The following is a 19,116-nucleotide window of genomic DNA, read 5'->3' as shown; positions in this document are numbered from 1 at the left end:
CCATACTCCTCCGAAACGGATTTATAGATTTTTATGAAATTTTGTGTACATATCACGTAGGTCTGAGAATCGACCGATATCTATTTTTCATACGCCTCGATGATAAAGGTTACCCACCCCTAATGTTTTTTTTTAATTTTTGTGACTATTCTTTTTTATTTTATTACGTTTTGACATTAAAAATATATACGATCCTAAATTTTCATTCTTATACCACCAACCCCTATTTTTAATAGCCATATTAGTAAATTTATATGTGATGAGACAGCTTTTCGAATGAGCGGTAGATTAAAAGAATGTTAACTATGACTGTTCATTCAAAAGTGCTTAAATTAAGTTTATTTGAATAAATTATTTTCTATTCTATGGAAAAACAACATTTGTCAAAACAGCTAGTACCTTTACAATAATATTGTTGTAATAGTTTTTACTCATATATATGTAATTAATAAATATATTTCCGTTTAATTATTAGTAATTATTTGCTATAAATTTATAATTAAAATAAAGAATTAAATAAGTGGGTAAATATATATATATATATATTGTACAATAGTTAGGTGATTTTTTTAATGCGGTATTGTCCATATTACGAGGTGTAAGATATAGCTTTCTCTAATTTAAAGAATTTATAAATCTTTTAAATATTTTTTGATCCAGTACAAATAAAATGTCAGAACTTTTCTATTTATTTTGTATTAATAAAATATTTAAAATTTTATTATTGCTGTGATTCAGTTTATTAATAATGTTGGTGATATATAATAATTAAAATTATAATTAAAATAGTTGATAAAAATATATAAATATCATATATTATAAATATATGATATTTATATATTTTTATCAACAAATAACATTTGTATTAATTAAAACATTTACATATATATTGGTTTATGAGGAAAATAAAATACTAATCTGTGACTTTTAATAATGTTGCATTTCAGTAATATTTTATTTATATATACAATTTTATAATTTAGATAAGATTATATATAGATAGCAAAGATTCTATTATATATGAATAATTATGTATATTTTTAATTATAAGTAGGTAATATTTGCAATTTAAAATTGCCAATTGTTGGGTAATATTCATTTCGTGATAATCGAGTTGTTCTGATGTATAAGCAATATTACTGTAAAGTTTCGTCAAAATCCGTTTAGATGTTTTTGCGTGAAAGAATAACAAACATCCATCCATACTAACAAACTTTCGCGTTTATAATATTAATAAGATCATAAAAATAAAACAGAAGTAATGCTACTTGTATTCGTAACCCGAGACTCGATACGTTTCTACAAGTGTTGCCAACTTATATCTTGACACCACCTCTAAATAATTACTGATTTATATTATTTTGTTTATTCCGCTACCTAATAATCGATAAAAATTCAATGTGGATACCAGACCACCGTTACTGGAAGTGTTATGATCTTCCCTATTACTGATTAAACGACCGTTATTGGATGTACACGTATATTGCAACACGTGTTTGGCTTCTAAACTAGTCGTCATCAGGTAATTAATAGAGTTTAGAAACTTAGTGTTGACTGTTCTGTGAGTCGCAATTTGGTCGCCGAATAAGTACTAAAATGGACTTCGGTAAAATAACATCTAATTTGTTAAAATATACACCTTTAAATCTATATAGACATTGACATAAACATAGACACCTATATGACATAGACACATATATAACTACATTATAAATAAATTGGCTTTTAAAAAAAGAAAAATATTCTGTTGAGTTTCTTGCCAGTTCTTCTCAATTGGATCTATATACTGAACTGGACGGTAGGGAAAAAATTATAATATAAAAAATTTGACGTTCATAAGCGGCTAAAATGTTCTACATGAATAAATATCTTTGAATTTGACAAAAATGGAAATATATATATTTTTTTATTTTATTTCATTATTTATTTAATTCAGGCTACATGGCCCATATTATAAATACCTTATAGACTAATAATAATAAAATATAAATAAAATTGTCTCTATGGTCACGGCACTGACAACGGCAATCTGCCACGGTAGCGCCGATAGACTACAGCCTTCGGCCAGTAGCCCTCTTTTATGAAGGTGGGCAGCATGTTGGTGGGAACTCGGGCCACGAACGCTTTGAAGCTCGCGTTGTGACTCGATTCCAGCTCACCCTCAATGTCAGGTTACTTTTGGTCCGGATATAGTCGACAATGTCCTGTTCTTTGTAATATTAATAATTAATTATAGAATAATCTTGTAGAATCTCTATTCTATTTCACCAGAAACTAATTACACCTTTTATAAATCTACCAGTCCTAGTGGTAAAATCACTAAAGTGGCAACACCATTTGCGGATGAGTAACGTGATTGGCTCGCTTCTCGTTTTGGCGACACTATTGTTCACAAAGGGCCCTGCTATATGAGGCGCAGGATGCGATCATCGTAATGGCGGTGTCCTTCTCTAATTAGCGTGAAGATAGCGGTAGCGACTGTTTGGGACTATTAATGATGATATAGAGCTGCCAAATGTATACTAATAATAAACCAGGACAATTGACACAGCGCCATCTAGTCCCAAGCTATGCAGAGCTTGTATTGTAGGTACTAGACAACATAGAAAATATCCGGATCGAAACAATCAAACGTCAAAAGTGATGCTTACTACAGTATATATTTAAAGCCACACCAGAATAATTTATATATATTCAGGTTACACACTTTCTGAACTTAGCGCAAAAACAACCCACAAATGAATCAAAAATTACTTTGTTTCTGTTCTGTTACATTTATTTAAGAGAGCAATACGCAAGTTTCTTGCTCTTTCTATTTGTGACGTCTGTATTCCGAATGAGTGGCTGAATAAAAAAATGTGACTATTCAAAAGTGTTTAATAAGTTTATTTCAATCAAGATTATTTTTATTTCTATTTAATTGTTGTGATTATAATAATAACTAGCGTTTGCTTTCCCATGGGGGTAGAATTAATCAATATCCTTTCTTAGCGGATGCCTACGTCATAACATCTACCTGCATGCCAAATTTCAGCCCGATCCGTCCAGTGGTTTGGGCTGTGCGTTATAGATCACTATGTCATTCACCTTTGAGTTATATATATTTAGATGCTTGTTTATTTATTTATTAGCATACAAAACATTACAATCAATACAATAATAAAATTAGGAGTATGTAGTTCGGTACAAAACTGGATTGTAATCCAACACTATGTATGCCTAAAAGCTAAATTATATAGACGCATTCAATATACGCTAGATAAGGTTATATAATAAAAAGTAAAAAATAATATAATAAAAACTAAATAGAAAATAATATATAACTACGTTATGTTATGAATCATTATGTTATTAATTGACATCGTAATTGTTTCCAGCAATATACAACTTCCCCGGGAGCGGCGCACACCACCTCTCCCTGGATGTGGGGGAGCTGGTGCACATTGAACGCGAGGCACACAAGTGGTTCTACGGCAGCAGCCTCAGGAAAGACGCCAAAGGCATCTTTCCAAAGAGCTACGTGGTTATACGAGAGAGCAATGTTGAAAGGTAATCCATCCAGTTATTGTCCTTCCTAATTGTTGTGTGTCTGGGGATGTAGGTACGCGACAAGCGAACAGTTTTTATATAGATAGAGTGATTCAAGAGGAAGGTTTATGTGTATGATTCTTGTACACCCGTGCGAAGCCGGGGCAAGTAGCTAATAGCTGTATTAAGTAGGTACGTGTCAACAACAAAATCACGAGTTACCTTTTTAGGTAAAAAAGTTATCACAATTGGTTTAAAGTTCTTCATCATCATCGCAGCCCGGAAGACGTCCACTGCTGGACATAGGCCTCCCCCAAAGATCTCCACGAGGATTGGTCCTGCGCTGCTCGCATCCAATGCCTTCCAGCGATCTTGACCAGATCGTCGGTCTACCTTGCTGGAGGCCTTCCCACGCTTCGTCTTCCGGTCCGTAGTCGCCACTCGAGGACTTTACTGCCCCAACGGCCATCTGTCCTACGACACACATTGGTCGTAAATGTCGGTCTTCTTCTGCGGATCTTGATTCGATCACTGCATAGAAACTCTGAGCTTGTTCAATAGTTCTCTAGTGCCGTAAGTCATCACTGGCAACACACATTGGTCGTATACCTTCGTCTTGAGACACTGCGGAAATTTAATTTTAAAGTTCTTAGTTTCAAGAATTATATGGATAAATTTCTTATATTATACCGTTAGAACCTAAAATATTTAAAATTGTCGATTTCTTATTGCTTATATGAAGATACTTGTTAGACGACCTTGCTATATGGAATGCTAAATTCGTCTTAAAAAAAGGATTCACCGTGTAGATGCAGGGTCCATCGTCTGGTAGGGAGGGAAACTTAGAGCAGTTCCCAGGACTCGTGACCCGGGTGTAGATTAAAGGACCGCCGACGAATTTCCATCACTCGCTCATTCATCTCAATGCGAGATGGAATAAATTTAATTGTTGGGTTCGTTGACCTACGATGATCTGTGTGAATCATATGCCACTGTAGAAATTATACATATATTGTTAGTATTGGTATTCTGTATGCGTTTTATCAACTCATTTCACACATCGCTTCAATCAAGGCATTCGTACTCGTATCATCTATATACATATATATAAAATTGGAGTGTCTGTTTGCAATATTGAAATATCCGTTTTTCACTACATACATATGAATATAAACACGGTACATACACCAAAATAATATTTTTTATAATTTTTGTCTGTCTGGTTGTTTGTTCCGGCTAATCTCTGAAATGGCTGGCCCGATTTTGACTTTTTTGGCAGATACTGATTAATAAGGAGTAACTTAGGCTATCTAGAGGAAGTATGAAAGTTGCACCGGTGTCAGAGAGATTGATGAGTAATCGTCTATCATGGTATGGACATGTAATGCGTAGAAATGAAGATAATATTTTAAGAAAGGTGTTACATATGAATGTGGAAGGTTATAAAGGTAGTGGAAGGCCGAAAAAGAGATGGATGGACTGTGTGAAAGATGATATAGTAAGAAAGGGAGTAAATAACGCGATTACTGCGAACAGGGATGAATGGAAGAGAAAAAGATTATGCCGACCACAAATAAATGGGATAAGGAAGAAGCAGATGATGAACTTAGGCTACCTTTACTTTAGAAAAATAAAGTTAAATTCCACGCGGACGAAGTCGCGGGTATAGCTAGTATCTAAATTAATCACTAGTGCCTGTTTTACCTCCATCCCGCTCTCGAACGTGTGGCGCTGCAGTCGCTATCGAGTTTTAGAGAAAATCAATGTACAATGTCACCGCTTTCGAATTCATAAGTGATACTTACAGAATAGCTCTACAGTTCTGTACTACCGTATGTAGGTAATATTGTTGTTATATTTTTATATGTCATTGGGTATTACATATAAATGACCATGTTGATGGAAAATATTCGAATACCACCTAAACTCCCTAGACCTGGTAAATATAATATATTTATAGAAAATCTCGCACTAATTTGGGCTTCTAATAAACAGTTTATTATTCAAAGATGTCAACATATTTAGATTATTTTAATGTCTCAATCGAATCCAGGTTTTATGTAGGTAGAATTTTAAGTTGTTATTTATGTTTTGTTAATTGTAAGCACAAGATTATTATATAAATGTCGTAGTAGCCTATAAAAAAAGATTGTAATGTAATATATATAATGTAACAGTGTTGGTGAAAACCTTGTTGGTGACCTAATAAAATAAAAAAAAAATGGTGTTTATGGAATACTTAATAAAGTTTATTATGTTGTAAACGATTATTTTAATAATCGATCCGAATGAGTGGTAGAATAAAAAAAAATGACTATTCGAAGATCGATCGGAGGAAAGCGAGTTGCATCGCGGCATGCAACTAGTCACATTCGTCCCATTTCAAGACCTAATTTTTATGGTCCTTGTGGTGACGAGGTGGGAATACAATATTACCATTCTTCGAAATTAGTAAGAAGTCACAACTAGAACAAAACTCAAATACGTCACTGTAAAACAAAACTCCAAAATAAACCCCTTTGGCCTGTCCTGTTTCCTCATATATTCGATCGCTAGAGAGTTGATTTGCTCTACACCATCAAATCTGGGCTTTCGCCCTTGAAATCGTGGTAGCATGCAAATGCGATCTCATGACTACGGTAAGTGTAGGTACCTTGAAATACACCGTGTATTTTTTTAGTGAGTGAAAATTAAACTAGTCAGAAGAAAATAAATTAACCATGATTGATGAAATGATGAGTTGTTGTGATGAAATTTCAGATGTGGAGAGACGGTAGTGGCGTCTGCAGGCGGTGTAGGAGTGGCTCACGATATTGCCGTCACTCTCCGAGATTGGCTGCCGGACTGGAAGAATTTATATATTGTAAGTTATATTATATAACCGATGGACACACATTAGCTTTTTTTTTGGAATTATTCTAATGCTGTTGGCCGCAGCTGGCCTTTATAGCTTCACTGAACTGTAGTGGGCGAGTGCAGATGGCACTCCAAACCTGCTGAAGGACATATAGAGCGGTTGATGGCCAACTGTCTGACGGATACGACTTTTATCTGAGGGCACAGTTACCCCTGGAAACCATCGTGATAAATTTCTGATGAATTTGTCACGATGGGCTAACTGACCTGACCTCATGCTCATCTTAGCATCCTCCACTGGTGCCCCGCCAGCGTAAACCGTTAGCGCAGGCGGGTGCATCATTTCATTATCATCACAAAAAAAACCTCGGCTCAGGTCATGATCTTCGCCGGCGAGGACTGTGTACAATTAGGAAAAATCACGGGACATTATCACGTATTAATTATTATTGAGTTCCCGATATTTCGGCTGTGTTTCAACCGCCATGATCATGGATAAACTGTGTGTTTAACGTTAATAATACTTATGTAAAATCAAAAAGACGACATGTTTTATTGCCTTAACAAAAACCGAAGGGTCAAGGTTTTAGAGATTAATATATTCGAACAAGTAATGACCGCTTAAAAATCTGGTGAAGGTTTTAGAGGCGCCTTTCCAACATATTAACACTACAGGTCATTTGAGAAGAACTGGATCGTTATACTAAAAAAAAAAAACAAAGTCATATTTATCACATTGTTGGATTTTTTTCAGAATAACGATGAACGATTCAAGTTTATGGAAGTAAGCATGCGTGCGCTATTCGAGTTGCGCGCTCAAGCCGTCAGCGGAGCCCTACCGCAGGACCAGCTGCGTAGGGTCGCCAGGACCGCTGTCTTTACAATTGACAAGGGAAACAGGTATATATATGTTTTATTACACACACAAACACACACACACATAGGCCCACCCCTCTCAATCATTTTCCGTCATTCTTTTTCCATAACCATGTACTCTCTACTCTACTCATTTACCTATTATTTTCGTTTTGTTTTATATATCTAAACATTGTATAATTATAGTTTATATAGTGTAGTATACGCATCATAATTTGTTTAACTTCCATCACATTATGCCTTTCCATCCATTATTAGTTATGCCTATCTCAGATACCAGCACCTCACAGGTGTTGGTACGATCGATCTGAGATCGAATCGATACAAATAATAAATTTAAGTATTTTTTACTATAAATGCTATATACTAATATATGTATTGTTGCCATCATGTTCGTGAGGAGAAATTAATAAATTATATTTTTTTTTAAATGAGAATGAGAAAATGAAATATGAAAATGAGATAACGAAGTTTATCGTTTCAGATAAACTTCGTTATCTCATTACTGTGGCTTTATCCCATTTTTTATCGTCAATGTAGCGTGTCATCAATGCATGCTAATAACTGCCTTTATATTCGTTTTTATTTTTGAATTTGTTAATGAATCTGTATTATTGTAAACATGTACAACATTTATTTGAAAAGCATACGAGCTGAGTTTCTTGTCAGTTCTCATGTCGATATCACTCCGAACTGGCGGTAGATTTGACATATCATAGGAGTCTGTAATAGACCGACGATCTGCATGAATAAAGATATTATGATTTTTTTGTCGACAACTAAAATGTAAAATAAAATCTAAAATGGCCAGATGACTTGTAGACCGTTCGTAGGTGTTTATGTAGATATTGTTGTGTACAGGACATTAGGTAGAGAGCTGGCGGTGAGGACGGCCAGCGGTCACCTCGTGGATCCAATAAAAACCTCCACGTTCAAACTGAACTCTCTGCACGATGATGCGAACGCCCGCATCGAAAAGAATATGGTGAGTTATAAACTGTAATTGTTATGGTCTAGTAGTTTAGTACGCTGCCTCACCTGCCAATGGTTGCGGGTTCGATCCCCGTCTATTTATACATTTAAATTTAGCATTTATCAAAGTATATCCTGATTATATATAAAAACTAGCTGTCCCGGCAAACGTTGTTTTGCCATATAAATTAATAACGCTATAAAAAAATAGGGGTTGATGATAGAAGGGTGAAAATTTAGGATTGTATGTATTTTTGTATGTTGTATCATAAAAAAATATAAACTAAAAATTTTGTCTAAAAAATAAAAATAAGAAATTTAGGGGTGGACTACCCCTAACATTTAGGGGGATGAAAAAAAAGATGTTGGCCGATTCTCAGACCTACTCAATACGCTCACAAAATTTCATGAGAATCGGTCGAGCCGTTTCCGAGGAGTATGGGAACGAAAACTGTGACACGAGAATTTTATATATAAGATTACGTGTCACGTTGTTTGTACGCGATGGTCTCCTAAACTACTGAACCGATTGCAAATTTGATGTACATTGTATGCAATTCGATCCAACTTGAATGGTAGGATTGCTTACATCTCAATTTATAGTCGCAATATTGTTTTATTCAAGAACCTTAACCACAGGAACGCGTGGCCGGGTCTGCTAGTACATATATAGTACTTATATATTGCTAATGTAGTGTTAAAACCTCATAAACTTCTATAGCAAAACCAGCTAACTATTATTAATATTATATTTTACCGATGCGTTACATTGATTTATTTTTTTACTACCCGTCACAAAATTATATTCACTCATCAAATCACTTAGTCACTAAACTTGCATACTGTAAAATTTTATCTGGTTTTTGGGCCCCCTCCGATCGATCCCCCGTCCAATTCAAACGGGGATCGAAATTACGACGGCCTTAGCCGAGGTTCGAACCCCTAGTGGTGCCCTCAGACTAAAGTCGTATCCGTCAGGCAGGAGTTGGCCTTCAGCCGCTCCATAAGTCCTTCCGCGGGTTTGGAGTGACATCTGCACTCGCCCCATAACGTCCGGTGAAGCTGTAAAGGCCAGCTACGGCCAACAGCATTAGAGTAGTCCGAAAAAAAAATGGTTTTTGGGTACAATGGGACTGACATGTACTTAGATGGTACAAAAGTCCCTAAATTTAAAAAGAAATTAAAAAAAAATGTTTTTTATTGAAATACAAGGATATTTAATTACTTTTTTTAGTATTTTATTGCTCCACGTGTCATATGTACTAAACAAAAGACTTATAACTTTTTATAACTTTTCTTCCAATATTGTTACCATCATTACACCTCTACCAGACGCAAATCTAATCACTTCTCACCATCCTAAGTTTGCCTGGAAGAGATCTCTTTTTAGCGATAAGGCCGCCCATTGTTACCTCTTTGTCTTGTTTATTGTATTATATATTTTTTTTATCATTTTATACATAATTGTATATATAATTGTATTTTCTGTGAGAGGAACAATAAAGAGTTTCATTCATTCATTCATTCAAAAGATATATTTTAATAAATAGATCCATTATCTCAATGTCTGTATTTCTAACGTATAAACGATACTATTAATCCCAATATGCTTGTAAGAACAAAATAAATTAGCCTTGTTAATTACAGCAGACCATGTTGTGATTAACATTGCTTATTTCCTTTATATCTACATTAGCTTTTACTTCGCTCGTGTTAATTTATTCCCTTAGAGGTGGAATTTATCAAAATCCATTCTTAGGTGATGCCTACGTCATAGTAGCTGTATGCATGCAAAGTCTCAGCCCGATCGGTTTAATATTGACAAAGTTTCATACAAACTTTCATCCCCTATTTTATCCCCTTGGGGGTAGAATTAATCAAAATCCTTTCTTAGCGGTTGCCTACGTCATAACATCTATATGCATGCTAAATTTCAGCCCGATCCGTACCGTGGTTTGGGCTGTGCGTTGATAGATCACTATGTCAGTCACCTTTGAGTTATATATATTTAGATTTAAAGTTTCGAGTCGCAGAATCTTATAAATGGTAATTTTTTTCTTGAATGAATCTGCTTCTTGGGTTAAAGTTTCTAGTCACATGATCTTAAAAATGGGTATTCTTTTTCTAGACTGAATATGCTTCTGTATAGGTTTTGGTATAATCACAAAAGAGAGTTTTGAATAAATTTAACACGTTGAAGATCACATTAAGAAAAATATTTCTCACATTGGCCATTTTTTTTTAATGGTAATTACGTATATTATTTTTTAAATATGTTTTTAGTGTACTATGATTTGAGTTAGACATTATTTAACCCCTAGATTTATTTCAATTAAAGTGCCCACTGGTGATCACGCGGTCGCAACGTGTAAATATACTTTTTTTGTGGAGTGACCCACTGGTGGGAATGTGGTCTTTAGCGTGTTAAATGAAGATTAAATTTGAAGAATTCGTTAACGATGATAATGTTTTTATAGAAAAACTTAAAATCCATAGCACTGACAATATTATCTGATTACACTAATAATGAGTGCGTAGCGATTTCTATGTTGATTATCGCATGCCTCTTACTTGTTATACTGTAATTATTGTATAAAATAAACATCTATTCAAAAGAGCAACACACAAGTTTCCTGCTCATTTTTCTTGTGATGAATCTGCATTCCGAATGAGTGGTAGAATCAAAACATGACTGTTAAAAAGTGCTTGTAATGAGTTTATTTGAATAAAGATTATTTTTATTTCTATTACTTTTTTTTTTCAGGAAACAACTCCAGCTACTCCGCCTCCACCTGCACTACCGGCCAGTGCTCGAACGTACACGTTGGCGATACGAGTCAACAATTTCGTTTGTAGGATATTGGACAGGGCGCAGTTACTTCTCTCGTTGTATGACGGCGCTGGTAATAAGATCACGGAGAATTTACTGATCAACTGGCCACAACCGAATTTCAACCCTGTGCAAGCTGTATTCACGGTGAGTTTTTAATTGCTCTGTTATTGTAGAAAATCGAGGTTTTGGAGACCAGAAGCGTTTGTACTTATTGAATGAAATACAGTTATGAGGTTATAACCGTATATTGAACGAATGCAAAACCGTATCGAATTTTTTTTTTCGGACTATTTTTGCCCGCAGCTGGCTTTGACAGATTCACCGGATGATAAAAAAAAACATATCTCTATATAAGGTACAACAGAAACACATATAGCGCGTTTTAGAAATTTTGATGAAAAAATACAGCGCCATCTAGTTGTACTGGTATGAAACAATATTGACTTGAACAGTTATTACTATTAAAGGGTTGATGCAGCTTGATTTTTTTTTAATTTTATTTCAGCACAAACAGTCTATTTAACTGTGATAATGTATTTTATAAATGATTGTAGTAATAAATTGGATTTTAACTTAGACTTGGTATTATACTGTAATTGTTATATAAATAATGTAATTTAAAATAATTTAATATCGAATATTGTTGATATATTCAATAAATATTAATAATATTAATCTTAATAGCGTCTGTTAAAATATTTAACCAACTTCCAACGTCTATAAGAACTTTAAATAAGAATAGCCTATTTATAAAATACTTAAAGGATTTACTATGTAAAAAACAATATTATAATGTAAGTGATTATTTGAATGATGTATTTTAGTTTTTATGTAACATTTAATTAATGTATATTATAATATATAACTGGATGAATAATATTAAATTATATGTTATAACTAGTTATGATAATAGTAATAATAATGTTATGTTTGCGTGCCCTAACAGGGTCCATAATGATCGAAAACGTATTATAAACATCTTTCATTGTAATATTATGGAATGCAATAAATATTAAGTATTGAGTATTAATAATACAGTGGACCCGCGGTAATCCGGCCCCTGTCTAATCCGGCCCCCCTTGTAATCCGACATTGTCTATTATTTGTTATTGAATATTACTTTGACAATATACTTCAGAGTGCATATACATACATACATATATAACATACAATCTTATCACTGGATCTGTAATTTGTCGGATTACAAGATACTCTTTTGTAAAAAATTCCGGACTATAAGCAGAGGACCCTTAAGCAGCACTCTATAATCCGACAAATACGATGGTCCGACACTGCCCTGCAAAACGTTTGTCGGATAACCGGGGGTCCACTGTATATGTATATAATGTAAAGAATCATCATTGGATCTATAATTTGTCGGATTACAAGGTACTCTTTTGTAAAAAAATTCAGACTATAAGGGGTCTTAGGCAGTACTCTATAATCCGACAAATTCGATAGTCCGACACTGCCCTGCAAAATGATTGTCGGACTACCGGGGGTCCACTGTATTATAAACGCGAAAGTTTGTGAGTATGGATGTTTGTGACTCTTTCACGCAAAATCTACTGATCGGATTTTGATGAAACTTTACAGTAATATATGCATGAAAATAATATATAGGTTATATTTTTATTGAGATTTATACATTGAAATTGAAATTATCCTGGGTGAAACCGTGGGCACAGTTAGTTAATTATAAAGTTATAAGATAATTGACACGCCAGCAGGGTTGGCAGGTTTAGATTAATGATAACTTTATAACCTTTATGTATGTTCATATACATGTATGGGTATATAAATTGAATTTCTTTTCAGGATTTACCATGTGAGATAAAGAAGGAAAAAGTGTTTCTAGTGTGCCATATTGTGAGGATAGGGTCCATGGAACCTCAGTCTATAGACTACAGGTAATGTATATAAAATTCTCTTGTCACAATGTTAGTTACAATATTCTTACGAAACGGATCGACCGATTTTTATGAAATTTTATATGCTTATCAGTAGGTCTGAGAAGCGGCTACTATCTATCATATCTTATTATATTCCTAAATGATAAGGGTTGTCCACCCCTAAGTATATTTTTTTATTATGTGGATAAAAAAAATATTTGTTATTTTTTTATAATGTGGCGTTAATCAAAGATATGACTGGGTGGTCTAACGGTTTTGCACACAGCATTGCTTATTATTGTCCAGGTTCGATTCCTCAAACGCCACAAACATTTGTATTCATGAGTATGATTGTTTGTATCGGTATGGGTGTTTTCTATGTATACCATGTATGTATTTACGAAAATAAAATATATCTATTTATTTGTATCATTTATGTAGTACCCATAACACAAGCTTTAGCTTAACTCGGGTCTAGATGGCTCTATGTGAATTGTCCTGAGATTATTACTATTACAGATAAGATAATATTACATACAGATACCCCATTCCAGACAAGAAAATTCGTTCCAAGCAAGAACCTGATATAACATTTTGGACATGTAATACGTTTCTCGTGTGTATGATTGACTCTCACGTTTGTTTACGTGCGCAGACGCAGCTCAGTAGCGGTGGGCGCGGGCGCGGGCGCGGGCGTGGGCGCGGGCGTGGGCGGGGGCGCGGGCGGGGGCGCGGGCGCGGCGGGCGGGGCGGCGGGCGCGGGCGCGGGGGCGGGGCTGCGGCGGCCGGGGGGCGTGGCCGCCGCTGACGTCACGCGACAGCTCGCAAGCGACCACCCCTCCAAGGAGATACAGCTGCCCTTCTACCCGTAAATATGCCTTTATATCTAGCTCATCCAGCAACTTGTCATTTTTTATATAAATAAAATCTTTTCTTTATTCATATAAGTCTATTTTTTGTAAGCTATGATGGTGTCAAACAAGCATACAAAGCTGATGGTAAATAGTACCGTAGCCTATAGACGCCTGAAACAATAGAGGTGTTACGTGAGTCTATTCCAGGCTCTTATGATATGTCAAATCTACCATCAGTTCGAAGCGCTTTAGAGCCAAGAACTGTCAAAAACTCAGCTCTTATTCTTTTCAAATGAGCTTGTACATGTTTATAAAAAAATAGATTCATTTTTAAGTTCAAGGGATAATAGAATGACCACCAGCATAATGCAATATTGTGTATCTCGGCACATTACGTTTAGCGCGGGAAAATAAAAGAGACTTTTCTGCAGACATACAGATATATTGTTTTCTTCATTGTTAATTATTTTACTTTATTGTATATACTTGTTTGGCTGCAATAGGCTTTTAATTACATATACTGCCACTATTAACAGAAGGTCATAATCCACCAGTAGCAGTGGTCAGATTACCGCATTGAATATTAGTGGTGTCACACATATATGGTAACAGAATGAAACAAAATAATATGAATGCATTAAGTAATGTAACGCTATTCCCTGTATTATTACTGGCTTCCGCCCTTTAACCAAAATGTCCTACAAAATATGCTGCTTACCAGTACTTATGAAATAAATGTATCCACGCAGGTGACTTTAAAAAGTCTAATTCTTACTCTCCTTGACTAATATATCGCACCTCTAGATCTAAACAGGTATTAACTCAAAGAAACTCATTTTACAGGAAAGGCAAAAAACTGATTGCCAAGTCCCTTTGCAGAAGTTTTTTTTGTATAGATGTGTGAACATTAGTTACAGTTGGATATGATAAATATCAAGATTTTTGGGATTTAATAAAGGGTTGCATCTTAATATTGAATTTTTATAGTTGTTTCCTTATAGCATATCAATGAGTGTATATTGGCATTGTCGCTGTTTTCGATGCGTGGGGGGTGGGGTCGCTCGTTCAACAAAATAGGTATACAACGTCACCTAAGGTTGAATATGGGAAATAATTTTGAACCTGCTTTATTGGTCGATAGGTATTGAAATGACAAAGTCGAAGATGTCCAGAACACAAAAATTAAGATTTTTGAGTTAGTTCCCTTTAGATCTAGAGGTGCGATATATTCACGAGATTACAGCGTGGAGTTTTTCAAGAAGAGTATATTAAGGTTTCTTAAGTGTTGACAACGCGCACGTGACAGACACCCTTGGTGTTTCAGGCGTCGGGTCTTTTCGTCGTCGTTTGCCACCTACGTGGTATAAAAAAAACTAATATATGTACATTTCAGTTGTGAGAAAGAGAATATGGACTCATTACTGAAGAAGGTGATGACGAATCGAGACCTCAAAGACACAAAGCACTCGCAGGCACTGTGGGTGGTGCTGCAGCTGGTTGAAGGGGACCTTAGACAGGTAATATCATCAACTATAATATAAAAAGAAAATAATTGTCAGTCTGTAGATGAACTAGTAGTTCCTGAGATTAGCGCGTTTAAACAAACAAACAAATAAACTCTTCAGCTTTATAATATAGTATAGATTTAAGATTAGATTTATGAATTAATCAATAATCTTGCAGATCCGAGAAGAAAACCCGCACTTAGTTGTTGGTAATACAGCCATCGCCCGCAAGATGGGATTCCCTGAAGTCATAATGCCGGGTGACGCCCGTAACGATCTCTATGTGACACTCGTCTGCGGATCTTTTTCTAAAGGGAGCAAATCATCCGATAAAAATATAGAAGTCACCGTCAGGGTTGTCGATAAAGATGGAAATATATTCCCGGTAAGAAGAATATTTTTCTGTTTGATATTAGATTCTTAGCATTCCATGGATTCACCGTGTGGGTGCCGGGTCCATCGTGTGGTAGAGAGGGAAACTTGGCGCAGCTTGGGGACTTGTGTCCCGAGTGTAGGTTTAAGATACTCGACGTACGGCAACACTCAACTTCACCGCTCGTATTTCTCTCTGCCCAGCCATGTCTGGTGCCTGCTAGTGCACTTTTCCTACACCCATACCTTTATCGTCCGGTGAAGCTGTAAAGGCCAGTTGCGGCCAACAGCATTAGAGTAGTTTGAAAAAGAAAAAAAACGCCATAGCTTTACGTCTTCTAAAACAACTACTTCAAGGTCCTTTATCGTCCGGTGAAGAAACAGCATTAGAGGAGTCTGAAAAATAAAAAAAATCCATAGCTTTACGTCGTCTAAAACAACCACCCCAAGGTCCTTTATCGTCCGGTGAAGAACCAGCATTAGAGGAGTCTGAAAAAGAAAAGAAAACCCTTAGCTTTAAGTCTTCTAAAACAACCACTTGAAGGTGACATCTATATAATCTATATCAATTGTTTTTTTCCAGGGTGTGGTCTCGGTAGGCGAGGGTTGGTCACGAGTGGATGAGTATACCTCACTAGTGTACTATCACGACGATCGACCACGCTGGCAGGAAGTATTCAAGGTAAACGTTTTATTTATTACAGGAAATCCAGGGCTATACGAAAAATACGAAAAATAAACTAAAACACACTCAGGCTCAAGGAGAACAATTTCCGGTCTAAAACTTTTAGCTTAATCCTTAATAATCATATCACATAATTGACTTGGTTACATTTGAGTTGCAATGAAAATGTAGACTAGTACCACACTGGTAAATGAGACAACTGCAATGATTCTGGTAGCTCCATTTGACTCAGCAGAATTTGACTGCCTAAATTGCACTCCAGTTTCCGTACTTGGCTCTTTATTTTTAAGCATTTTGAAAATCCTTAAAGAGCCAAGTATGGACACTGGAGTTTAACTTACATCGCAAAATTTCGTGACTGCGTATATCAACCTTAGTTCAAAATTCTTAAAAAGTAAAGAGCTAAGGGTGGAAAAGGGTGTTCTACTTACATCCCAAACTTCCGCAATTATTGCGCATAAAATTTATTGTAAAAGTAGATGAACAGATATTATATTGTATGCACAGATTTGCCTCAACATCGAAGAGTTCAAGGAGGCTCATCTAGTGTTCCTGTGCCGGCATCGTAGCTCCAATGAAGCAAAGGATCGTGCCGAGCGACATTTCGCTATCTCCTACCTGCGGCTCATGCAGCGCGAGGGCACCACCACGCCAGATGATACACACAACCTCTGTGTCTACAAGGTACATTGATATGGACACACATGCTCTAACTTTACTGGCTAATGACGGAATATGCTGATTTTTCTCACTAAATTGGTAATTGTATGACTATTGTTGCGCACAAATTCATGTCTTTGGCTTGTCTGTGCATCTTCATAAGTTCTTAATGGTTTATAGTAAAACTTTCAGGTATCAAAGACCCTTTTATTATATAGTTTTCTCTCATGTTTATATTTTTTATATTATCTACGTTACTGCGTATATCTAAAAATACTGTTTTCTGGAAGGCCTTTGATAGAGTCACCACCAAATTCTTAATAGGAATATTTATGTGCTTTTGTACTGATATCTCTATTTATATGTCTATTTACGTAATAGTCTTATTTTCTCATGTTACATTAGGTAATTTTGTCACATACATTAGGGGTACGTCAAGGACATATACTCGGACCAGTCTTTACTTCATGGAATTAATAAGAATGTAAACTTAATCAATGAAATGTAGTAAACGGAGAATAATGCGAGCGTATGGGTGTCGGCAGATCGAGAACAAGCGCGGCGCGGCCGGCGTGGAGCGGGAGGCGGCCGCGGCGTGCCTGGCGCTGCCCGCGCGCCGCGCCGACCTCCCCGCCGGCGCCGAGCGCGGCCTCACGCGCGGCGTGCTGGCGCTCGCGCCGCGCGACGCGCTCTCCGTCGCCACCAAGCTCTGCTCCACCAAGCTCACGCAGCGAGGTACCCCCCGCCCCCCGCCCCCCCGCCCCCCGCCCCCCGCCGGCGCCGAGCGCGGCCTCACGCGCGGCGTGCTGGCGCTCGCGCCGCGCGACGCGCTCTCCGTCGCCACCAAGCTCTGCTCCACCAAGCTCACGCAGCGAGGTACCCCCCGCCCCCCGCCCCCCCGCCCCCCGCCCCCCGCCGGCGCCGAGCGCGGCCTCACGCGCGGCGTGCTGGCGCTCGCGCCGCGCGACGCGCTCTCCGTCGCCACCAAGCTCTGCTCCACCAAGCTCACGCAGCGAGGTACCCTGAGCGTGTCTCACTTCCTCCGTCGGCGCTGAGCGTGGCCTCACTTCCTTATTCGGCGCTGAGCGTGGCCTCACTTCCTCCGTCGGCCCTGAACATCCCCTACGATACGATACCTACAATATAATCCGATAAAAACAACAATTTGATGATTTAACCTATAATATAATACCTATTCCCCCGCCCCCCCGCCCCCGCCCCCGCCGGCGCCGATAACGCGCGGCGTGACTGTTGTCCACCGCGCGAGATCCTCCGTCGCCACCAAGCTCTGCTCCAGCTCACACCATGAGAGGGTTCGCCGCCCCGGTGCCCGCCCACCAACCTGATGCTGGTGCCGAGTGAGGAAATCGTGAAATTCCTCCAGGATATACTTGATGCTCTCTTCACCATATTGACCTCGGTAAGTTTTCTTACCTCATAATTAGTTTCTTTAAGCCTCAGAGAAAGAGTATCTCACTGCAGTTTTTTAAGAATTTTCTGTGAATTTTTTCTGTGAAAATGCCAAATAGCAAAGTTGATATAAATTAATAGTTATTGAGTATTCAATTAGTCATAGTTAACAGAGCAGACCAGTCCCTACCAGCAGCACCCATTCACGAATATAACGCGTGAGATGTTGATGTTATCATACTATATTTAGGTGGAAGAAGACCGCAAAACCTACACGGAGAGCAGTTACGCCGGCGCTAGTTCTGGACTGCGCGCGTGTGATATCACGCCGCGCGAGCTGATCACAAGTATCAACAAGCTTCCAGCCCGTATTACAGGTGTATATAGCCCCCCGCCCCCCGCCCCCCGCCCCCGCCGAAGCAGCAGTTTATGCGCGAGTATTTTTTTTGTACTACGCCGCGCGACAAATCTCCGTCTCCATCTGCTCCAACTCACGCAGCGTATGCCCCCCGCCCCCCGCCCCCCGCCCCCGCCGGCGCCGAGGTCTAAATCACGCGCGGCGTGTCACGCGCCGCGCGTTGCGCCACCAAGCTCTCCTTCAGAAACGCGCGGCGTGCTGGCAGCATTTCATTAATTCCACAATCTAAGCTGTAGTCACGCAGCGAGGTACCCC

The 19,116-nt window shown here is 37.6% G+C and overlaps 1 protein-coding gene across 1 annotated transcript in view; it reads left to right on the top strand.

Annotated features, from left to right (window-relative positions):
- Nucleotides 1-19,116, top strand: part of LOC131845464 (dedicator of cytokinesis protein 1) — a 67,871-nt gene that overhangs the window by 12,151 nt on the left and 36,604 nt on the right. Inside the window, exons 2-14 of the mRNA XM_059194529.1 lie at nt 3,378-3,549; nt 6,289-6,391; nt 7,139-7,284; nt 8,122-8,245; nt 10,997-11,209; nt 12,884-12,975; nt 13,613-13,825; nt 15,205-15,328; nt 15,495-15,701; nt 16,272-16,370; nt 16,881-17,057; nt 17,579-17,768; nt 18,344-18,453. Coding sequence (XP_059050512.1) covers nt 3,378-3,549; nt 6,289-6,391; nt 7,139-7,284; nt 8,122-8,245; nt 10,997-11,209; nt 12,884-12,975; nt 13,613-13,825; nt 15,205-15,328; nt 15,495-15,701; nt 16,272-16,370; nt 16,881-17,057; nt 17,579-17,768; nt 18,344-18,453 — 1,970 coding nt within the window. The remainder of the gene's footprint in view (nt 1-3,377; nt 3,550-6,288; nt 6,392-7,138; nt 7,285-8,121; nt 8,246-10,996; nt 11,210-12,883; nt 12,976-13,612; nt 13,826-15,204; nt 15,329-15,494; nt 15,702-16,271; nt 16,371-16,880; nt 17,058-17,578; nt 17,769-18,343; nt 18,454-19,116) is intronic.

This window comes from Achroia grisella, unplaced genomic scaffold (assembly GCF_030625045.1).
Source record: "Achroia grisella isolate CSIRO2021 unplaced genomic scaffold, CSIRO_AGI_Agris_v1 utg474, whole genome shotgun sequence".
NCBI lineage: Eukaryota > Metazoa > Arthropoda > Insecta > Lepidoptera > Pyralidae > Achroia > Achroia grisella.
Note: the sequence above shows the minus strand (reverse complement) of the source record. Positions and strands in the feature narration are given on the sequence as shown.